This window comes from Perognathus longimembris, chromosome 8, assembly GCF_023159225.1.
Source record: "Perognathus longimembris pacificus isolate PPM17 chromosome 8, ASM2315922v1, whole genome shotgun sequence".
Taxonomy (NCBI): Eukaryota; Metazoa; Chordata; class Mammalia; order Rodentia; family Heteromyidae; genus Perognathus; species Perognathus longimembris.
In genome coordinates this window covers 27,609,809-27,633,513 of record NC_063168.1, presented here as the reverse complement: position 1 = coordinate 27,633,513, position 23,705 = coordinate 27,609,809, and the positions used below count along the sequence as shown (strand labels likewise).

Here is a 23,705-nt window from a genome sequence, read left to right as displayed (position 1 = left end):
GTGCACGTGTCAGTAGGAGGAGCTCCCAGGGTTTATTCCCAGCTAGACCAGCTAGTTGACTTGGTAGTTAAGGGCAAGGATACCTCTCTGAGGCATTATGGGCAAGGTCCTGATGTGCTAGTCATTCCCTATTGGCTGTCAGATTTTCAATGGGTTAGAAGAAATAACCGGGTGTCTAGTGCCTTGGAGGGTTTCATGGGGAAGTTAAGATTGCCATTATGGCACTTCAAGGTGGGTGACCTCATTTTCTAGGTTACAGTGGACCCCTCCTGTACTTTTCTTTACCAGGCCTCTTATCAAGGCTGTAAATGGTTTTACAAATGGGGGAAGGGCAGGGTCTGCCTCGGTGGTATGCTCCACCTCCTCCCCTGCTGATAGGAAAGAAAACACCCACTACTTTGAGGCAGTTACAGGGTCTGCACAGTTTAAGGAGCTGTATGCAGTTGCCCTGGCACTAACCCATGTCAAGCAGCCGATGAACCTGTTTTCTGACTGTATGTAGTTAATTTGCTACCAACCCTGGTGTCCTCATATATTAAATTAGATGAGAATCCAATCACTCCTCTGATGATCCAAGTCAGGTCTCTATTAAAAGAACGGGCTGAGCCTATATTCTTGTAGCACCTTCGCGGACACCAATGACTACCTGGGAACCTAGCGCAAGGTAATCAAATGGCTGATCATCTGGCCACTAATGGGACCATTATAGCTACTGCTGTTATACAGCCTCAAAACCTTCAAATGGCCCAAGGACTCCATGAGCGTACGCATTTAAATGGAGAAGGCTGCACCAGAGGTTCCCTTCAATTCCTGTGACGGATTTAAAAAAGATTATAAGGACTTGCAGATCATGTATGCCATTTCTGCAAGTCCCACCTCTGCAATCTCCTGGGGTTAACCCCAGAGGCCTTAAGCCTAACGTTATCTGGAAAACTGATGTAACCCACTATGCTCCCTTTGGAAGGTTGAAATATATATTTATGTCCATAGACACCCACTCACACGTGTGCTGGGCAACTGCCCATTTAGGCGAAAGGGCCCGGCATGCTAAAAGCCACTTTCTACAATGTTTTGCTATCCTGGGGCTCCCCGTACAGGTAAAGACAGATAACGGACCTTGCTTCATTAGCAAGCCATTGCAGACATTTTTCCAAATGTGGAATATTAAACATACCACTGGAATACCATACAACCCGAGGGGTCAGGCCATAATTTAGAGGCATAATAAGACCCTAAAGGACCAATTATTAAAACAAAAAGTGGGGGGGAAGCCCCCATGACCAGTTAAGGACAGCTATGTTTACATTAAATATTTTAAATCTCTCCAAGGACCAACCTCTGTCGGCTTTCCAGAGACATTGGTCAAACCAGACACCTTATTTAAAGGTGGAAGTCCGTTGGAAGGACCCCCTTACAGGAGCATGGCGCGGCCCAGACCCACTTATCAGTGCGGGAAGGGGCTTCACATGCATTTTCCTGACTGGGGAACCGAATCTTGCTTTAAACTTAAAGGGGGCTCGGTGGGCGGTTTCTCGGCTCTACCTCCTCTCGGCTCTGCCCCCCCGGGATATGCTTCCTGCTCCTCCTGCCAGCGAGAGAAGCGCACAGAGCCGAGTGTCCCAACATGTTTGTCTGTCTACCTGCCTATGTATTTCAAAACCACCAGGGTCCACATATGTCACTGAATACCTTTACTCTGACTTGTTTTTGAACTTTGATACTGTTTGGCATCACGCTCACAGTCCTTCAACCTCAGCCTTCCTGTTTTTGAACATGAATAATGATGGTATTCTATGTAGTTTTCTACTCAATGTTGTTCCTAAGATTCATTAAAGGGAATTGGCTGTTGTTCATTAACCTTCCCTTCTGTCTAGAATTATTTTGTCTAAAGATGCCACATTTTGCTTACCCATTCTCTTATGAAAGGACATAGAGTTGTTTCCAGATGTTTGCTGTTAACCTTCCTGGATGGACTGGTGGTGGGCCCTTTTGCCAGAGTGCACACTTAGAATCACAGAATTACATAGTAAAGGCAAATTTGTTCAGGCAATATGTGAATTCCTTTTAACCCACATTCTTGCCAACACTTGGACAGAATTAAAAATATTTGCTAATCTATTAAGCAACAAAAGGTATTTTTATTGTTTATAATGTGCATTTCCTTCATTAAAGTGAAGCAACATTTTGTGTTCATGGGCCAGATGTGTTTATTCTATTAATACTTAGCCTATTTTCCTGTGAATGGCCTTTTCAAGAAACTGACTCATACAAGTTCGTTATATATTCTGAATGAAAATCCTTTGTGGGTCACATAAACTACAGTTATCCTCTACCATTTCCCACATTGTCTTTTCACTGTCTTAAATAATAGTTTTACATCTTAAATATACATTTACGATTCTTGTTGTTTGGTTTACTGTAAGTCAATCAGAAGTGATTTATTTTTTAGATGAAAACTTGTTAAAAAAAACAACAACAAAGAGGGGATCACTCTTGGTTACAATTCAGACATAATACCATTAGGATGTACAACTCTGTGGCAAAAACCACTGTGGAGAAAGAACTGCTTCTCAATCATCTGTCATTCTACTCCGTACTCTGCCCATATCCCAGAAATGACTGAATTACAAAAGCACAAAGAATAAGCTTTATTAAACCAGATCCACAAAAATAAGTACATGTTTCTCAGTGTTCATAAAAAAAAAAAATAACTCCAAGGCTCTGAGAAAATAATCTTACATTAATCCCATGGGACTTTTCTCCCCAGGAGTTGATTGGTCAATCTCTGTGGAGAAAACAAAAGGCAGAAAAAAAGTCAAGGAAACTTGACCCCGAAGGCAGGTGGCACTCCTCACCTGAGCTATGTTGTAGAAGAGACATGGGCTGATTCTCTCCACAAGTTGTTTCTTGTTTGTTACTCAGCTAGGAAACTATCATAATTAAACAATAGTTCTTCCTAAAGTGTTTAGAAAAGATAATCTACAAGCAATACTTTAAATTCTAACAGATATACACAATCTCTAGTCATGACAGGCTGAGCAGACCATCAGTTCATAACACACAAGCACCGTAAAGGGCTCAAATCTGTAATGCTACCACAGTGGCTAGGCCATGCAGTGCCCTCTGCCTTCCCTAATGCGGGCTCAGGGCACTCCAGAGACAGTTCTCTAAGCCAGTTTGGTAGCATCTGGGATCAAGTGTTTTGGTAAATGACTTTGAGAGTCCTCAGAGGTATATTAAAGAGGCTGGGAGGAAACAAGAACAGTGAAGGGATGCATGGTCCTTCAATCCCAGGATCCAGTCTACATCTCAGGAAATCTACCTGAGCAGAGCAAGACTCTTGTTCATCCACCATGATATCAAAATTACCTCATCTGTGTGAAATTTGGTTTCACTAAGATTAAGGTTGAGAAGCTGAAGCTGATCACAGGTTCCTTGTGTCTAAAATACTAGCACTACAACTGTGCTATTTGAACTTACTCCACTTCTCAAACATGCTGAATCGGGACTGTTTTTTCAAATAGATCACACTGTTTCCCTCCATCTCTCTCTTGATAAACCTGGTCATCCCACTCTGAGCAGAGGAACAATACAACTGACCTTTCTGAAGAGCTGAGCTCGCAGCCGGTTGGACTTATATTCTGATTTCCTCTTCTCTTCTTCTCTCTTTTTCTGTACTTCTGGAAGCTGCTCATAAATCCTTACAATGGTACCAATGGACGATAGAAAGCAATGAGGTTAGCAGGCACAGAGTCATGTGACTGCATCTTACAAAACATCCCTAAATGCAACCACTCTAAGGCATTTTGCCCCTCAGGCATGCCCAGCACTGCTGTATGCCCATCATCCTATTGGATAGTTGGACATCTAGGGTGAGGTGCTCATGATCTGGACAAAACAGGTAAATAAAAATGTAACAAAACGTTATCAGCAGTCACTTCTGGGAAAATAGTAGGTTAAAGAAAAATTAAAAAACAAAACAGAGGCAAAATGTTCTATCATTTGAGCCATGCCACAGCCCTAAAAACTACTTCTAACCCACTTAAAAATAACAGTAAGCTATTATATGCTAATGCAAGTAGTCTATTTTTAGTGAAAAATAAAGATGTTTTTCCAAAACAGCAACAACAACCACCTAAAAAACAATTGTAATTAGAAGGTTACTACTGATTTCCTTTTTTTAAAACAAATCTCTTTCTGTGGTTTAAAGGAAGTCAGCTGGACTTTCTTTTTCCCTCTGTATTGTCTGTTGTCACATGACATTCTTGTTAACATACACATTTAAAGAATCAGACTTCACACATATGTAACCAGAACCATGACAAATAGCTTAACATTCTTTCCAGGTAATCTCTGCTTCAGACTCTTTGAGACAACATCTTGTTTTGCAACCAGGCTGGTCTGTTCCTGCTACTTACAATCCTGCTGCTTCTGCCTCTCCAGTGTTGACATTACAGACATATGCTACCATACCTTGCTCAATTTTCTTCTTCTTCTTTTTTTTTTTGGCCAATCTTGGGCCTTCAACTTAGGGCCTCCTGGGCACTGTCTCTAAGCATCTTTTGCTCAAGACCAGCCCTCTACCACTTGAGCTGAAGTGCTACTTCTGGCCTTTTCTGTTTATGTGGTACTGAGGAATCGAACTCGGGGCTTCATGCATACTAGGCAAGCACTCTAACATTAAGCCACATTCCAAACTCCTCAATCTTCTTCTTCTTTTTTTTTTTTTTGGCCAGTCCTGGGGCTTGGACTCAGGGCCTGAGCACTGTCCCTGGCTTCTTCTTGCTCAAGGCTAGCTCTCTACCTCTTGAGCCACAGCGCCCCTTCTGGCCATTTTCTGTATATGTGGTGCTGGGGAATCGAACCCAGGGCCTCATGTATATGAGGCAGGTACTCTTGCCACTAGGCCATATCCCCAGCCCCTCCTCAATCTTCTTTAAAGTCATAAAGTGGTAGTTTTATTTGGAATGTTTTGGCAAGTGTGTTCTTCAGATTTTCCAGTGTTGACAAATTTACTTAAGTAATAAAAATTGTCACATTTGTTAATATTACTGCTGATCCTGTGAAAAGTCTAAGTACTGGAAAGTTTTCAAGCTTATCTTGGTAGATACAAGTGTTTCAGAATTTTATTCTTAAGCTCACTTGTTTCCATTGGCAGCTAATACTGTCAGCTGTTTCTCCAGCTGAAGTGAGAGACTCATTTCTCCTTTTCAGGAGAATGTCTGTCATAATCCTAAGTCAGATGGCCAGATTTCAGGGTAGAGTAGAAGTGCTTTGTGTCCTGCATGGCACTGCTGGCATTTTTGTGCCAGGTTGGTGCTGCTGTCTTCAGCAGAGGTTCTAAAGTCCTAACCTCCTCTCCATTGCTTTTTGCCTCCATAAGTACAAGTGTCAATAAGAGAAAAAGGCACACAGGGCCTTGCTGGTCTAAAAGTAGCTTTGGCCTTGCACATGCCCTGAAAGAGCCTCAGCAACTCTTAGAGACCCATGGGCACTCTCAGAGAACCAGAGAACTAAAGCACCCCTTGGCATGACTTTCAAAGGTTTACTAAATGGAGAGTAAAAACACCAGATCTCCAGAGGACTGCTTCAATTCCATGAGATAGACTGCTTTCCAGAACCACTGTTTCCCAATGACTATACCAACTATAAGACTACTATTGAGGGAAGCAAGCTTCCAGTGAATCACTAAAAGGGATCCCTTGACTTAGCTTCCCATGGCATCCTCATGATGAATACACATATACCAAATTAATCGAATAGGTAATATTTACAATAGCACAGATTCAAATAGTATAAAAAGGTGAATAATTTGTGTATTTCCTATCCTTGTCCTCTGTAACCTAGCCACTCAATTTGTGTGTCTTATAGTTATTGTATAATATACACACATACATTCATTCATATACAAAGTACATCTATGTGCTTATATATACTTATTTTCAGAGGCTACAAATAGCCCCTGTGTATGCATGCTTTTGTAATTTGAATTTTAAAGCCTACCTAACTAAATGTGCTGAAGAGAAGGCTTCTTTTTCACTGTATTAATAAACTGCTAGCGATAGGATTGCTAATGATAAAGAGTTGGCCTCAAATAAATAATTTTCTAAATATTCTTTAGTTACATGTAAAGTTACTAAGCCTGGCAAAGGCATGGATATCCATGGAGACTATTTTTGTTTTGTATATGAATCATTCATATCTACTATCTCTTTTACAATTCCTTTTGTACTGAGAGCCATAAGTGAGGGCAAGCTAGAGCTCCTGACCATCCAGTAGCTTGATATACATTTCATAACTACTCTTATTTTTTTCCCCTTACCGTTTAGACCTCTGAATCATCTCCTTCCTCCCAATAGGCTTGTTCTTCTGGACCATCATGAGAACTAAGAGAACAGAAGTGGTATTTAGTGGGTAGTGATTTAATCACAAAAGGTGTGGCAAGTCTAGAGCTACAAGAAGCTGCTGGCCTTTGAGCTCCTATCCTGAGCTGCCCATATGAGACAGTGAGCATTGAGTGCAGCCAAGGCAGAAGGCTCCAGGACTGGACTAGGGCAACTGTGACAGCAGCCTGTGATCCTTGCGGCACAGACTAGACTGCTGGAGATGCTAAAATAACCCCTAATGCTGTGAGGACAGCATTAGAAAGTACAACAGTTTTCATTTGCTCGAGATGTTAGGTTTAGTGTAATTGTTAGGCTCACAGACTGTGGAGCTAGGCCCCTGGGGTCAAATGTGGGGTCTTTCACTAACACATGAGTAATTTGGATCAAGGATTCCAAACTTTGTCTTAGTTTTTTCACTGAAAAGTAGGGGTACTGTACCTACCACAGAGATGTGCTATGAGACCACCAGAGAAGACAGAAGGGTTACTAGCTGTTTCTGATTGTTTTTTCTACCATCCTATGAGGTAAGCAAGTCAGAACTGGCTCCTTTTCAAAGGAAACACATTTTTTGGAATCAAATTCTTAATGAGTAAGAGCTAGTATATAACAAAACTCAATTCTTACTCATGTTCTCCTCTGTGAAATGCAGTAACAGGCTAGAGTAACTGGCTTACTTGGAACACAGAAGTGCTGAGAGCTAGGTTGTGTTGATCTGCTAGCTACACAGATTTGAGTCTCAGCAAGCAAAAGGCCCATTCAGACATCCTAAGTGGCCTCACACTCAGCAGCCTTTTCCAGCAGGGCAGCAGCCGGCCCTCTCTATTACTCACAGGAAAATGACAAGAGGTTGTACCTTTCCTAGGTAAGGGGTGCGTGGCATTGAACAGCTCATTCCGCTCACTCTGAAACACATTCTGCAGCTTCCTTTCCTCAACTATTAACTTGAGGCGCTTAATCCGCTCCCCAGAGCGGGTGATGAAGTCAGGTCTGTGAAGCTGAAGTGATTCCTAAGGAGAAAAGGCCAAACCTCATGTGAATGATGGCGTTTGCTCTCTTAAGTGCCCAGAAAAACAGTACTTGCCTAGCAGGTTTGGAGAGCCTCTTTTTAAAACATACAAAGAATCTAGTGTAGGATTCTCTCTGATCACTCAAAATGGGGGAGAGGTCCTGCAGGGAAATCAAAGAGCTCAAAGAAGTGCTTTTGGTTTAAGTTCAGAAGTAAAACTGGGCAATTACAATTTTCTCAAATGTTGGTGAGACAAGAATTTGACACCTTATCCTTTTTAATATTCTCTTCAAAACACACCTATCATCTAATAACATTTATTTTAGCCCTCAAAGACAAAGAAGACTTGTTGGGGGCTAAATGTCACTCAGAGGACCAGTGCTTGCCTAGTATGTACAAGGCCCTGGGTTTGGTCCTCAGTACTGGAAATACAATAAGGGAGAGAGAGAGGAGAGAAAGACACAGAGAGAAAAAGAGACAGATAGAGACAGAGAAAGAGACAGAAACAGAGAGTACAACATAAAGGCCAGGTGCCTTTTGAATATTGTATAAAGTAAGAAAAGGATACCTAAATACAGAAACAAATGCAATGTTGGCACATACGAGGCCTCTGTGAACTCTACATGTTGGTATTTAGGCATCTGACAAGCCATAATCACTTCCCTTCTGCTGTCTTGTTTCCATATCTATTTAGAACATTATGAATACTGTGGGGTGCACCGACTGGCCCCACCTGTCCATGCCCAGGAGGTGTGTGGCTGTTGCGCTTCGGGAGTGAGGCCCTGAAGAGCCCTGCCTGCCTCAGTCCCTGGGGGCTTACACAGCCTCCCGGAAGAGGGATCCCGGTTAGCCCCGCCTGCCTTCTGGGTCTGGAACTGGAAAGGCGGTTCTAGCTGGCCATGCCTCCCAGCCTTAAGACCATGTGCAGCAAGATGGCTGCCGGCAGTAACCTGGGGGCAGTCCTGCTAGTACTTAGGCAGCCCCTTAGGGAGGTCCCATGGCCTTCCGCCCTTGACTGACAGCTCGGACGGCCAATCATCGCCCCTGGCTAGGTATGTTACACTCTCCTCTTCCTGCTGCCATTGCCCATACTTAAGATCGGGTCCGCCCCACTAAAACTGAGAGCAGACTTGAACTTCTCCCGAGTCGTCTGATTGTCCAACTGCCGGCGAAAGGTTGGGTTGGGCTGGGTGCAGGCAACTCGCAGCTTGTTACCTATTCTGGGTTCACCCTCGGCGAAGTGCACTTCCTCGCCTCTCCCGCTGGTTAGGAGAGCACCCGGGGTGCAGGGACCCCTGCAGAATACTACAGACTTTGTCAAAGAGATGAACTGTGCAGCCACTAAAAAAGGTTACATAACTAAACCTCAGAATGCTAGTCATGCACCTCACTCATCTGTGACTTTTCCACTCTTAAAATACCTGTAGAGGGCTGAGAATGCGGTAGAGTGCTTGCCTAGCATGCACGAAACCCTGGGTTCGATTCCTCAGCACCACATAAACTGAAGAAGCAGGAAGTGGTGCTGTGGCTCAAAAGGAAGAGTGCTAGCCTTGGGCAAAAAGAAGCCAAGGACAGTGTGCAGGCCCTGAGTACAAGCCCCAGGACTGGCAAAAAAAACAAAACAAACAAACAAACAAAATACCTGTAGAGTTGTCCTCACGAATGGTGTCAGTTGCTCTTGGCCAACATCTCCTCCTGGGCCTGGCTGTAAGCCCCAACCAAGTGTGCATTGCCTTGGCCAGTTCTGTTCTCGAAGAGGCTCCCTCCAAGGTTTGGTTCTAGATATTGGTTCAAACCAGGAGATACCAGGACCACAAATCTTGGGAAGGTTTTCTTTCTTAGTTGTAAGCTTCACGTTTTCCACAGGAACAAACCACGAAACTCCTACAGGAAATATTTTTAAGAAGAAGAGAGTTTTGTTTTTTTAGTCCCACCCAACTGTCATCAAAGACAAGCATATAATACAGACTTTTAGGGGCTCAACTGTCAGGTACCCCCAGGGTGCCCTTGAGTCAGTATTACCTGCAAGTCTGATTCTGAAAATATAGTTCCAGATACTTTCATAATTTGTCAGAATGAAGGGTAAAAGGTGAACCAATGCAACAAGTAGTACTTACAAAACTATATGCGGTAATCCAACTGTACAATTCATGGGGAGGATGAGAGGGGACAGGAGGGAGGAAATGTACACACTGACTTACGTATGAAACTGTATCCCCTCAGTACATCACTTTAACAAAAAATAAATTTTTAAAAAATTGTCAGAATTGCTGGATAAGGTGCAGACGCCATGTAGCTCCCTCTCCCGTGGCAACCATGGCACCACTAATAAACCTCCTTATGAATCTTCAAAAAAAAAAATTGTCAGAATCATGGATGGGGGTTGGTAGAGTCAATACAGTTATCCAGAAACAAAGACTCTTAGCTTTGTAAGAGCCTTAACTCACTGCTTTTTTTTTTTTTTGCCACAATGATTATAAGCTAATTGGAATGAAATGTCAACCTTAAAAATAAAAATTATTAAAGAGAGAGAAAACGCACTGACCTTCACAGGAATTCTGCTTCTTTCTTAACTTTCTGTCTCCAAGAGAACTGGCAAAGAACATTTTCTCTTTGATTATTTCTTCTGACAAAGAAGTCTCATCGCAGTCCTCTTCTAATCTGGCCTCACTAGAAGTTGGAGTTGGGAAAGTCACCCCAACATCACGAGTATGTTTACTGACATCACTCACAATCTCTAAGTTACCTGAAAGAAAGATCACAGATATCTCTGGAAACATCTATGGAGCTTTGGTGATGGATTTTTTTTTTTAAGTCTGCAGGTAAATCTTGCACAATGATTCAAAGACATTCAGCCTTTTTAGGGAGTAAGGGGAGACAAGAAGAAAAAGGAGGAGCATGGTTGAGAAAGGTAGAGACAGTGAGGAGGAAGGAGAAGGAGAAAGGAGGTTTTTGTTTCTAAGTTTATGTATCAGAGACAAAGAATAAATATGCATTCACATGTAAATTATTTTGATTCTGATCTCAAGTGAGAAAGACAATAAATACTTGGAGACCTTTAATGGCAATCACCAAGGTAGGGAAGATGTTGATAATGACAACTAAAGATAAAGACAAGTAATCAGGAAGAAAAATAAGACATCTTATCTACTTTTGTTTTATGAAGTCAAAAGATACAGAAAGGTATAAACTGAAAACCTTTCTTCCACCCTAGTTCTTTACTCATTCTATTAATCCCATCATTCCAGGGAATTGTTTTTAATACATTCAAGAAATTCTCCTCACTTCCTTTATTTGAAAACAAATTATACATGCACGTGTATGCATGCACATATAAGTTCAGGCGCTAGTGGCTTATGCATATAAACTTACCTACTAAGGAGGCTGAGATCTAAGAATCCCCTATGAACTCAGCCCAGGCAGAAAAGACTCTTATCTCCAAATAACCACCAAAGACCTGTGGCTCAAGTGATAGAGTACTATCATTGAGCAAAAACAACTCAGGGACAATGCCCAGGCCCTGAGTTCAAGCCCCAGGACAGGCATAAAAAACAGTTAAAACAACCAAAAAAAACCCAAAAAACCCAAACACCCTGCATGTAGTACTATACTGTACATTATTCTATTCCTTGAGTTCATTCAATTATATACCTTGGAGATCATTCTATATTAGGACAGAGACAGCTTGCTTATTCTGTGCAGGGTTTCATTATATGCAAGTACAAGAACTCATTTAACCACTCAGCTATTGGTTTTAATTTTCTTCTCTAACAAGAAATACTTGAATATTCAATTTTGCATACTTGGCATTCTGCAAATATCCAAGTGTATCTCCAGGCTGAATTACCACAGTAAAAATGCTGGATCAAAGTAATTTTGCTAGAAACTGCTAAATTGCTCTCACAGAGACTTTACCAAGTTATACCTGAAGTGCCAGACTTTGAAGTCAGGCCCCATTTTACCACGTGAACCCCATTTTAGAATCGAACCCTGAGCCAATCAGATTTGTACCTGTGTCCTAATCTTGCTTGCTTGAACACCTGATTGTTGTAACCTTGTTCTTTGCCTTTATAAGCCCTGTGTAATCACAGCTCGGGGCTCCCTCCTAACCTCCGCTGTGTCTGTGGGTAGGACGAGGCCCGAGTTGCAGCTCGCTTAAATAAAGCCTTGCCTTGCTTTTGCATTTCAGAATGTCTGGGTCTTGGTGGTCTTCTTGGTGGTGGTTTCACGACTTGGCACAACAATACCCTTACCATAAGGAGCATAAGTCGGTAACTTCTGGCATATACACATAAATTTTTGTCAATTTATAAGTGAAAAGTAACACCTAGATGTGTGTAATTTTAATATTTTATATATATATATATTTACTTATTTATTTTGCTAGTCTTGAGGCTTGAACTCTGGGCCTAGGCACTTTCCCTGAGTTTCTTTTGCTCAAGGCTAGCACTCTACCACTTGAGCCACAGCTCCAATTTTGGCTTTTTCTGTGATTAATTGGAGATGAGTTTCATGGACTTTCCTGCTCTGGCTGGCTTTTAACCATGATCCTCATATCTCAGTCCCCTGAGCAGCCAGGATTATAGGCATGAAGCATCAGCACCTGACTTCATGTCCTTTAATATATGAGAAGTAAATCTATGTTTAAGCACCTTTTTATTTCAATAGAAAAGTTGAAATTCAAGTTATTTACCTGCTTGGATGCCTTTGTTGAACGTGGGCACTATTTGCTCAGTACAAAGAGTAGAGTTCAAACTCAAGCAACTACTGGCAGATGAAACTGAGTCAGAAGAAATCGTGTGGTTTGCCATCTGAAATATCAAGAGACCCTGTTATAGCTATCTATAAGCAATGGCACAATCATCTCCAGGATAAACAAACCTACAGATTCCCAAAAGTCAAACTGTTTGTTGAGACATGGTTGGAGGAAACTGTGAACAAGTGAACATGGCCCATGTATGTGTGACAGGGAGAATTCTGTTTCAGCAGAGTAGAGCCCATGGTGTTACAAAACAGGAAGACATAAGGATGTTATTAGGCATTTTCCCAGGCTTGGTGAGAAATGAGGCTTGGTGAGAAACGAAAAGATCATCCAAATATAGCTGAGCAAATATAAAACAGTATTACTTAAACTTGTTTCTCACAGAAATGTGTCCTGCCCCAGGTTGTGGCTTCATCACTGTAGGAGAAATGCTGCCTCCTTGATGTGTTGATGAGTCTGAAGCTGTCTCACAGACTTTGCTGCCCAGGCTCTCTTTGAACTATGATCCTTAGCACTTAGCCTCCTGAGTAGCTATGATTACAAGCATAAGCCACAGGCACCTGGCCACAACCCACCAGAGCGTCTAATTTGGCCAAGATGTCCACCTGAAAAGGGAAGTGAAATTCCCAGAGATAGTATCCAGCAGGAGGGCTAAATGTCCGAGGATAGTCAGTGGCCAACTACTGGATTCATACCATTTTTTATTCTAACCTGTTTAATCAAAAAAGTTCTAACCTTCCATACTGTGATGATCCCAATGGGCAGTTGGATTAATTACCAAATTTCTGCCAACCATAACCCTACTAGGATTAATGTGTAAACACAGCTCAATACAACGTTGCCTTCAGAAAAAGAGACATCTTAAATAAGGTTAATGAGAAATTTCAGATCCTTCACCAGGCTGACCCTAAACACTGACAAGGTTGCTAAATTGGAACCCAAATTCAGATAACATATTCCAAGTGTATCACTATCCTAAGTGTCATGGAATGGTTCACCAGGAGGTATCTAAGCCAAGATGTTTAAATAACTGCACTAGGGAACATATAACCCTAGTTAGAAAGAATATACCAAACCACAGGCAAATATTAGCCATGTCCTAGAAGCCTCTGAAAATATATGGACTGTCAATATGACCTTCATTGGGCAACATTAGGTGAAAACTACAGGAAGTTGAGGAGACTGTGGGTATGAACCAGTCTTAATTAACATAGCCCACTAGGTCTATAATGAGACAGCTAAATAAACCACTGCCTTTGTCAGAATTACCCAGGATTAGAAACCCAGCACTCAAAGTCCTACTGAAAACAGGAAAAGGTCTTAGGGGGAAACGTGCATATATCGATGAGCATTAAAAGAAAAACGACTCCAAACTCTAAAAAAAGCCAGGTTTGAGAAGTTTCTGATGACAGGAATCAATGGTGACTTTGTTGGAGACTAAGAAGTCCTCTGACATCTCTTCAGGCTCCAATCATTGTTTACTCATTGAAGACTGGACAGTGTGGTATAAGCTCATAGGTTCCTCATCAATAATGAAGCTATGTATTGTTTTGACTCCTTTAGCAAAAAGGACTAATTGGATTCTACCTACTACTGGAGTATTGGCAAAGCCTCAGAAGCAGATTTTCCTACAGCCACTAAGGTGACCAAATGTTCTGATTCACAGCTTTCTGTTTGTGCTAGTATCCAGTTCCACTGGCATGGAGAGATTTGCTCTGTGAGCATAAGGCGTAAGTGATCTTCCTCCCAGAGAAGCAGCAAATGCAGGTGTATTACCACCTGAATAGATATTCCATCTTCAACTGATGTTAACCCAGGAAAAGCTACCCAGGTGCCATCCCCTCCATTGTCAAGGTTTGTTTCTGTTTAAGACATTCTAATTCCCCCATTTAAAGGCCTAAAATAAAAGCCCAAACAGTAGGCACTTGAGGAAATCCAATCCACAACCCCTTCAAATTCTAAAGTGATCTGATCTATCCCTACCACTCATTTTTTAAAAATACGTTATTTAATGCCCAACCCAACATAATGAGCTTTAGTTCCATCAACACTGCAGTAAAAGCCACATTTGAGATTACTTTCTGGGCTGGGGATATAGCCTAGTGGCAAGAGTGCCTGCCTCGGATACACGAGGCCCTAGGTTCGATTCCCCAGCACCACATATACAGAAAACGGCCAGAAGCGGCGCTGTGGCTCAAGTGGCAGAGTGCTAGCCTTGAGCGGGAAGAAGCCAGGGACAGTGCTCAGGCCCTGAGTCCAAGGCCCAGGACTGGCCAAAAAAAAAAAAAAAAAAAAAAAAAAAAAAAAAAAGAGATTACTTTCTGATAATGAGTTTACCAATTCTGACCTAAATGGACAAGAAAGTAAACAACACTACTGAGGTAGGTAGTCTATGAGGCCAGGCTGCAGGCTATTTACTTCAGCCACACATTATAGATAAAACCCCCCCCAAATTATTTTGAATGGATATTTATAATCAATATAAAGACCCTTTGAGAACTCCCTGAATGGGTAAGCAATAAGTAAATGTGACAGTATAGGATATTATGGCACATTGCTATGAACACTTAGCTAAAATTAATTTTATACTTAATTTTATTTTTCCTCTATAATAAAGTGACCTTAGATTACTGAACTGAGTTGTATACTGTTCCACTCACACTATTATACTTGCATTCTGTCAGTTTAACAACGAACAAAAACCTGGCCAGGTGCTGGTGGCTCACACCTGAATCCTAGCTACTCAGATTTGAGATCCGAGGATCATGGATTGAAGCCAGACCAGGCAGCAAAGTCAATGAGATTCTTATCTCCAATTAGCCACCTGAAAACCAGAAGTGGAGCTGTGGCTCAAGGGTAAAACACCAGTCTTGTACAAAAATGTTCAGAGACAGGGCTGAAGCCCTGAGTTTGATCAAGCCCCATGACGGACAAAACTTTAAACAACAACAATAACAACAACAACAACAACAAAAACATCGGAGGACTATCATTTTATTCACTATCTGAGCCATTGATAAAATTGTTCAGGATATTTACCCTACAGTGCCTAACCCTTGCATTCTTCTAAATTTCTTACTGACAGAGGGTAAATGGTTCACTTGTTTTTGCATTCTGCTTAAAAGTGAGCCACGAATACTTTTTCTTTAACACTTGTCTGATAGTGCTTCCACAGGGATTAAAAAACTCACCAGTGATCTCTGAGGATATAGTAGCCCCAAGAGTTAAATGTTACGGTTGAATCAGGGAACTTTGCTTCAGTATGTGGATGATTTGCTCATCTGTGACTGAGGAGCCTCACCTAAGATATACCATTCATATTCATAATCACTTTGCTGAATGCTAGTATAAGCTGTCTTTTCATGAAGCAAAATTTGCAAAGAACAAGTTGTTTACCTGAGGCTCCAATTATAGCAAGGTCAATGAGGACTAACTGCTAACTGGAAAGGGGTTTTGCTAGTATTTCGGTCCCTGAAACCTTAAGGTTGGAAAGCTTCTGGGCCTGGGAGGCTAATATAGAATATAGATAATTTGGAGATTACAGTAAAGCCCTAGCTTTAATTGGGACAGATCTTAAGTGTTAAGTCAACAAATGCCAAACTGCTTTTAAAACTTGCAAGGACTGATAGAGGTTTGCCCAGGCTCAACTTTACTCTTGTTCAGTTGCTGGGTTGTTTCCCAACCTGTTTGGACCACACAGCCAATGGATGACATCCTTCTTTCAGGACAGTCACTTGAACTTAGGCCTTCAAGTTCTTGCTTGGCCTTTTCTGCTCACTATTGGTACTCTACCATTTGAGCCATGCCTCTTGTCCAGTAGCAGCCATTTGTGATGTGAAAGAAGCCAAAAAATTTACCCCCTTGGGACACTCTACTACTACTGCCACATCAGGTCTTAAGCTTGCTCAACTGCCAGGAAGATCAGCAAATTATCACACTGTCTTGTTAGATGACCCTAATGTGACCCTTCAAACAACTATCAGGTTTAGAACTAGCTATGGCTGCCTGCAGGACCTGGGCCTCTCCTGAGCCTCTAACCATGAACCATGAATTCTTGGAAGTTCTTTTCTTTTTTTTTTTTGGCCAGTCCTGGCCTTGGACTCAGGGCCTGAGCACTGTCCCTGGCTTCTTCCCGCTCAAGGCTAGCACTCTGCCACTTGAGCCACAGCGCCGCTTCTGGCCGTTTTCTGTATATGTGGTGCTGGGGAATCGAACCTAGGGCCTCGTGTATCCGAGGCAGGCACTCTTGCCACTAGGCTATATCCCCAGCCCTGGAAGTTCTTGATACTTTTGTAGCTGACAGATGTGACACTAGAAGTTTGGTCATGCAAACTGAGAACTCTTCATGCATGCAAACAGCTTCATTTATTATGGAAAACATCACACTGGGTATGCAGTAGTGCCTCTGCAAGAGGTAATCAAATCAAACCACTTCTCAGCATATACATCTGCTCAAAAGGTTAAATTAATAGCCTCCAGGAGAAAAGTATGCCTTTATGATTATCTATGCCCATGGTGTTATATGGAGGGAGGAAAGGGGATTCTACTTCCAATAACGATATAAAGGATCCTCAGATGATATGCAAACTCCTGAAGCTATCCTCATGGGCAAGAGGTAGCAATCACACACTGCCCTGGGGCATCAAAGGGAAACTCTGTCAACAGGTAGGATAGCCCAAGAATGAAGTTTATGAAACTCTTTCTCTCATTAGAAGGTAAACACTCATATAGACTTATCTGAAAAGCTTGTTTTTTATGGCTTAACTATATCCATTAAGACTCTCATGTAGAGTGAGTTGACTTGCATTAATTAAATTTTCAGGCAATACCTTGGAGGGCCAGGGTTATATCAAACAATAAAGAGGTAACCCAAAAGTGTGAATTTTGTTTAAACAGTACCTGAAGGAAAAAAAGATGCCAATAATCTCAGGGTGCTTAAGATTGTGGTCAATGTTCCTTTAAAGATTGGCAAGTGGTCTTTACCCAGATGACTAAGGCTGCTGGAAACTTCAGATATCTACTAGCTTTTATTGATACATGTCATAGTTAGGTCACAGCATATCCAAAAGAGCTTCAGAGGTGGTATGAGCTCTGTTAAGACATTACCACTATGTATGGCATACCTAATTCCTTACAAATAACAGTAGACTTCTCGTTTCAGAGGTAATAAAACACATGGATGATGCAGCATCAAGGTAGGTATCACTGGCTCACAAATATAACTCTAGCTAACTTTTAAGAGGGCTAAGATCAGCCCTCTGACTCCAAACAGGATCAATGGTTGTCCCACTAAGTAGAAATTTCCATAAAAGGCCTCAAATATCTCTTCAAAACATCAACTTTATCCAAGCAACACACCTTAAGACAATCATGAATTATACTGCCTACACTCCACTTTCATTTCCTAGCTCCAAAGCAGCTACAGTCTGTCTGCAGATTAGATTTGTAGTTTCTGAGGTCCACTGGCAGACTAACTTGCATGTACAAGGAGCTCCCCATCTCTGCTACCAACAGACTACCTTGGAAAAACCAGTTAATTGGTTTATGACAAAAATTCTCCATGTGGCCTAGAATCTGGGAGAATGTATTTTTCCTTATGTTTTCAACAGTTAACTACAACAAAACTGTGTTTGATTTAGTTTTAAGTCAATGCCATTCCAGAATGGACTATGGGGTAAATGATAGAATTAAGTGGCTAAGGACAAAACAAGGTCAGCTAGGAAGAAATAGCTCTGGGCAGTTAAAACTAAAAATTATTATGAAATCCTCTGAATCAAGAATTGGACCCCAAGAGATGTTTATATCAAATCTGATTATCACAATTGAATCTATGTGGCTTGGCTGACAAACTCATTCCATAGACAAGGGCACATTCTGTACCACGAGGATAGCTATGTACTTGCAAGAGCCTTGAGTGGTCCTGTGCCCTATGAATGGGTTGTTGGGTGTGGCTGGAGTTCCCTGTGCCTTCCAGGACAAACTGTCTCCCATTTGTTAGTTCCCCATAATCCAAACACATAAAAGCCAGAAACCAAATAATGAGAGCTTCTTGGTGGTTCTACTCCTGGCCATACTCAATATAGGGTATAATCCTATATGGATATGGGCTCTATTCCATATAGGGCTTTTAGTTAAGCCCTAACCAAATACACACACACACACACACACACACTTTTAATCCAAATAAGGCAGGCTACCATCACTCTTAAATCATGAGACCACACACTTCCTTTGCAAGGAGGCTTCCAAATTTAGATTGCCTTAGGTATGACTTCAGTCCAAAGGAGAACTTGTGCTCTTATCAAGACAGAATATTGTTAGGTGCTAGTGGCTCATGCCTGTAATCCTAGTTACACAGGAAGCTGAGATTTGAGGATCCTGGTCGAAGCCAGCTGGGGCAGAGAAATCTGTGACACTCTTATCTCCAATTAACCATGAGAAAACCACAAGTGGCACTGTGGTTCAAAGTGGTAGAGTGCTAGCTTTGAGCAAAAGAACTCAGGGACAGTACCCAGGTCCCAAGATCAAGCCCCATGACCAACAACAACAACAATAAAAGGCAAGAGTGTTGTAATTATATCCTTAATTATTCAAATAGTGTAACTAAAGTGATGAGATGTAGATAAACATATTGTCTCCATTTAGTAAACAGCTAAATTCAATTCTTTCTGAATGGAGGCACTTATTAATATTTAGCTCTGTTATTTTCCTTTCTCTTCTCTTGGATGCTGTTTAACTTATTGCAATTTATTTATAAGGCTAGGGCTCAGACCATTTGTACCAACTTAAAAATACTTCTGTTACAAACAGTACAAGAAATGTATCCAATGCCTAACGTATGAAATTGTAACCACTCTGTATATCAGTTTGATAATAAAAATAAAAAAAAATACTTCTGTTAACTTGTGGGCAGGAACAGGAGGGGGAAACAGAAGGAAAGCAAAGGGGAACACTGTCCAAAAATGAAATGTACTCATTACCTAACTTATGAAAACACCCCTCTGTACAATGCCATAATAATATATTTTAAAAATACTTGTTATATTCCCCCCAAAAGCCATAGGAAATAAATTAATCTTGTTAAGATCTTACATTCTGAGATCTCTATTGTGCCCCAATCAGCAAAAGTAGCTACTAAGGAAAATGGCCTTTTCATGATTGCTCCCAATGAGCCTTGCTTTCCTCACTAGTTTCTAAGCATAAAATTATTAGCATGTAAGCAAAACCATTAGAGTGGTACATGGAGTTTTATGACTATGGAGCGAATGATGGCACCCTTGATGTTTTCTTGAGATAAACCAGTTCATGTAGAAAGATTGAGAGAGATGGGGGGGGGGGTGTGCCTTGGGATCTTAGTTCCCATGAAATTAAAATGGTGACTTGACAGTGAGAAATTGAAGGAGGGCACCAAGGTAACCAACTCCATTTCATTCTTCTCAGGCTCTATGTATGCCTCTTTAATTTTTCCTCCTGAGTTTATCATATAATCACCTAGGATTCCAGAAAGGACAGGGATGGATAGCTAAAACTGCTATATAAAGGAGGACCAGCCCCCACCCCAAGCAACAGCAAGCCTTGAGGAACAAAGATAACCCACAAAGGGCAATACCCTATGACGAGGAGACTGTAAACTGGAACAGTAACCTGAAGCAGAAGTAATTGTGAGACCCAGATTGCTGCTCTCAAGTGATGGTAGTGGTTCTAACTTCCAAGAACCATTCAAACTAAAACAATGATAATCAGACCACTGGCATGGTCAAGCCTGCCTGGTGTGTAAACTGTGCATATTTCAAATCCTTTCTCTTGCCTCTTTTATTCTATAAAGCTTTGAGGTTCCAGTAAGCTCCTTACTGTTGCAGCTATGTTCAGTTAAATTTCCTTTCTCTACCTTTCCTATTACTTGTCTCTTTAATCAACATATTGATGTCGGTAGCCCAACTTAGTTCAGTTGGGGACCTTGGAGTCAGGGCTTTTTGTCCTAAAAACTCAAAGGACAATGAGGAAGATAAGACCATGTTGATACACAATATTTCCTGGGTGGTTGTAAAAAAGGGAAACCACGTTAGATACCACTTTAGACTTGTTTTCAAGGGAAACATTTAAAGATAAAAATGTGCTACCGTGTGTGTGTGTGTATGTTGTCTTGCATATAAAGTATCTGAAAGAAGAGTCCAGGTTGGAAAGGAAGAAGTAAAGTTGTTTTCATTCACAGGATCCTACCTGTAGTAATACTAAAAATTCACAAAGAAATATTTTTTTTAAAAATACTAAGTTTCAGGCTGGGAACATGGCCTAGTGGCAAGAGTGCTTGCCTCGTATACATGAAGCCCTGGGTTAGATTCCTCAGCATCACATATATAGAAAAGGCCAGAAGTGGCGCTGTGGCTCAAGTGGTAGAGTGCTAGCCTTGAGCGAAGAGGCCAGGGACAGAGCTCAGGCCCTGAGTCCAAGCTCCAGGACTGGCAAAAAAAAAAAGTAAGTTTAGCCAGACTGTAGACTAGTAACATCAAAAATGATATTTGCATATTGTTGCAATAAAAAACAAAATTTAAAAAAACAATCCCATCAAAATAAAAAAATATTTAAGACTTAAGTTTTGGGGCCTGGGGATATGGCCTAGTGGCAAGAGTGCTTGCCCCGTATACATGAGGCCCTGGGTTCAATTCCCCAGCACCACATATATAGAAAATGGCCAGAAGTGGCGCTGTGACTCAAGTGGCAGAGTGCTAGCCTTGAGCAAAAAGAAGCCAGGGACAGTGCTCAGGCCCTGAGTCCAAGCCACAGGACTGGCCAAAAAAAAAAAAAAAAAGAATTAAGTTATATGTATGTGTGTATGTATATATATATATATGTGTATGTATGTATATACACACACACACACATATATATATATACACATACATATATGTGTGCTAAGCTTGGACATTAAGAACTATAAAATATTTCTGGGAGATACTAAAGATAAAAATAACTTATGAGGGGCTGGGAATGTGGCTTAGTGGTAGTGCTTGCCTAGCATACATGAAGCCCTGGGTTCGATTCCTCAGCACCACATAAACAGAAAAAGCTGGAAGTGGCGCTGTGGCTCAAGTGGTAAGAGTGCTTGAGCAAAAAGAAGCCAGCGGCAGTGCTCAGACACTGAGTCCAAGCACCAGGACTGGCAAAAAAGAAGAGAAAGACATTTCACATACATTGATTAGTCCAAGAAAATTGTAAGCAGTTCTCAGACTTCCATGCAAATGCAAACTACAAGAGCCACAAATTACTGAAAAAGAATGGTTGTCAAGTGTGGAGGAACACACCTGTAATTCTAGCACCTGCCTCCCAGAAGGCAGAGGCAGGAGGATGGCCTGGGCTAGAGTTAAACCTTGTCTCAAAAATAAAACAACAGGGGCTGGGGATATAGCCTAGTGGCAACAGTGCCTGCCTCGGATACATGAGGCCCTAGGTTCGATTCCCCAGCACCACATATACAGAAAACGGCCAGAAGCGGCGCTGTGGCTCAAGTGGCAGAGTGCTAGCCTTGAGCGGGAAGAAGCCAGGGACAGTGCTCAGGCCCTGAGTCCAAGGCCCAGGACTGGCCCCCCCCAAAAAAATAAATAAATAAAACAACAAAGTAACAACAAGAATGGAAAACTTATGTTTTCCAAATTCAAAACCAAGTCTCAGTAATGTAGACATTGTGGCATTCATGTAAAACTGACAGATGTATTGATTAAAGGAATAGAGTCCAAAATCTAATAAAATTTAGTAAAAATTGACTTTCAACCAAGGATCCAAGGCAACTAAATGGAAAAAGCCCTTCGAACAAAGCACTCTACCACTTGAGCCACGCTCCACTTCTGGCTTCTTTGGTGCTTATTTGAAGAGTCTCACAGACTCTCTTGACTGTTGGTTTTGAACTATGATCCTCAGATCTCAGCCTCCTGAGTAGCTAGGATTAACGGCATGAGTCACTGGTGCCTGGCCTAAAATAACTTTTAATAAGCAAAACTACTAAACTGCATACTTTAAGTAGGTATATTTTATGGCATGTGAATTATTAGTACCTGAGAGGCTGAGGTGGAGGGTCACAAGTTTAAGCCTAATCTAGGCTATATAGTGAGTTCAAGGACATGCCTAGATTACATAGTGAATCTATCTCAAAAAGAGGAAAAGAAAGCTGTGCACACATTCTTTTCTCTTTTCATTCAACAAAATTAGGGGATTTAGAGGTTACACCTCTACCCTCACACTCGGAGGACAAATGTTTATACCAATATATCACACAGCATGATCAGTGCTGTGAAAAGCAGTAATCAAGTCACATATGAAGGAGACTAATCAGTTTCAGGAGGATGACAAAATTTCTAGTGGGAAAGTGTTTGGTTCTTCCTGTGATTTTCCACACAAACTGAAATAGATTATGTAGCTTTGTTTAGAAAAAAGTTTTATCATGTACTATATTTTGGACATTTTCTATGTTACTGAGGTAGGGACATAGTAGCAGAAAGAAACAGAATTAAAAAAATATGGGCACTGGATATACTGTAGGTATGATGCAACACACAGTACTCTAACTAGAGCCAGTGCAATGATGCCATGTGATGTTAACTTCCTTCATAGATTTACCATAAACACAATGCATAGATCTGTATTTGTGACCCCAAAATTTTTGTAAACCATGGGATAGAACGCTTTTTAAAATTAGTTCACAGATGCTACTGGTAAACTACCAACCATCCATGGAGAATCTTAACCATCTCATCAACTTTAGGGCGTGAGTGTGAATTAACCCACATAGTTCTATGCAGTGGGACTGCCATATGTAGATGTAAATGACTACAAATGTGAGTGGTAACTGACCTATCAGCTACTATTGTTTAAATAATGTTGTGTATAGCTTGGCAAGGAGCTTGCTTGTCTGCATTAGTTTTAATGTGTACTATTACAAGAGCAAAATTACTGATTGATGAAGGGGGGAAAAATAGAAAATGCCACAATCTCAAAGATGTTTCAGAACTTTTGAATTATATTTGTTTCAAAAGTATTAGGTGATAGGTGCCAGTGGCTCATGCTACTGATCTAAGGCTTGTGGTTGAAAGACAACCAATGAAGTACAAAAAAAAGTGCCCAAATGGAGCTGTGGCTCAACTTGTAAAGCACTAGACTTTGAGCAAAAGCAGCTCAAGGAGTGTGTCCAGGGTCTTGAGTTCAAGCCCCAAGCACAACACACACACACACACACACACACACACACACACACACACACACACACACTATTAGGTATAACTTAGGCAGAACTCATTCTCATACTTGTTGGTTAGAGACATCAGATACAGAAAAGCTTTTCAATTAAGTAACTGTACATTAAAATGAGCTTGGATAAACCTATCTATTCTTTATGTAAGAAGACTGTTACTACTGCTCACCAAACAGCTAGGTGCTTGTAGGAGTTGCTTTTCCTTCTGAGAAAAAGGTTTGCAGTAATTAATTTAAAATCATCCGAGTTTAAGACGAGATAGGTACACACTGATAAAATTACGGTCAAAATTAGAAATAAAGTCTGTGA

The 23,705-nt window shown here is 41.2% G+C and overlaps 1 protein-coding gene across 1 annotated transcript in view; it reads right to left on the bottom strand.

The window, feature by feature from the left end:
• Positions 1-2,633: 2,633 nt before the first annotated feature.
• The window catches only part of Alms1 (ALMS1 centrosome and basal body associated protein), a 146,751-nt gene continuing 125,679 nt past the window's right edge, over positions 2,634-23,705 (bottom strand). The window contains exons 23-29 of the mRNA XM_048352749.1: positions 12,086-12,203; positions 9,938-10,138; positions 9,035-9,276; positions 7,240-7,393; positions 6,323-6,386; positions 3,601-3,700; positions 2,634-2,785 (exon numbers count right to left, since the gene is read on the bottom strand). Coding sequence (XP_048208706.1) covers positions 2,741-2,785; positions 3,601-3,700; positions 6,323-6,386; positions 7,240-7,393; positions 9,035-9,276; positions 9,938-10,138; positions 12,086-12,203 — 924 coding nt within the window. The 3' untranslated portion in view covers positions 2,634-2,740. The remainder of the gene's footprint in view (positions 2,786-3,600; positions 3,701-6,322; positions 6,387-7,239; positions 7,394-9,034; positions 9,277-9,937; positions 10,139-12,085; positions 12,204-23,705) is intronic.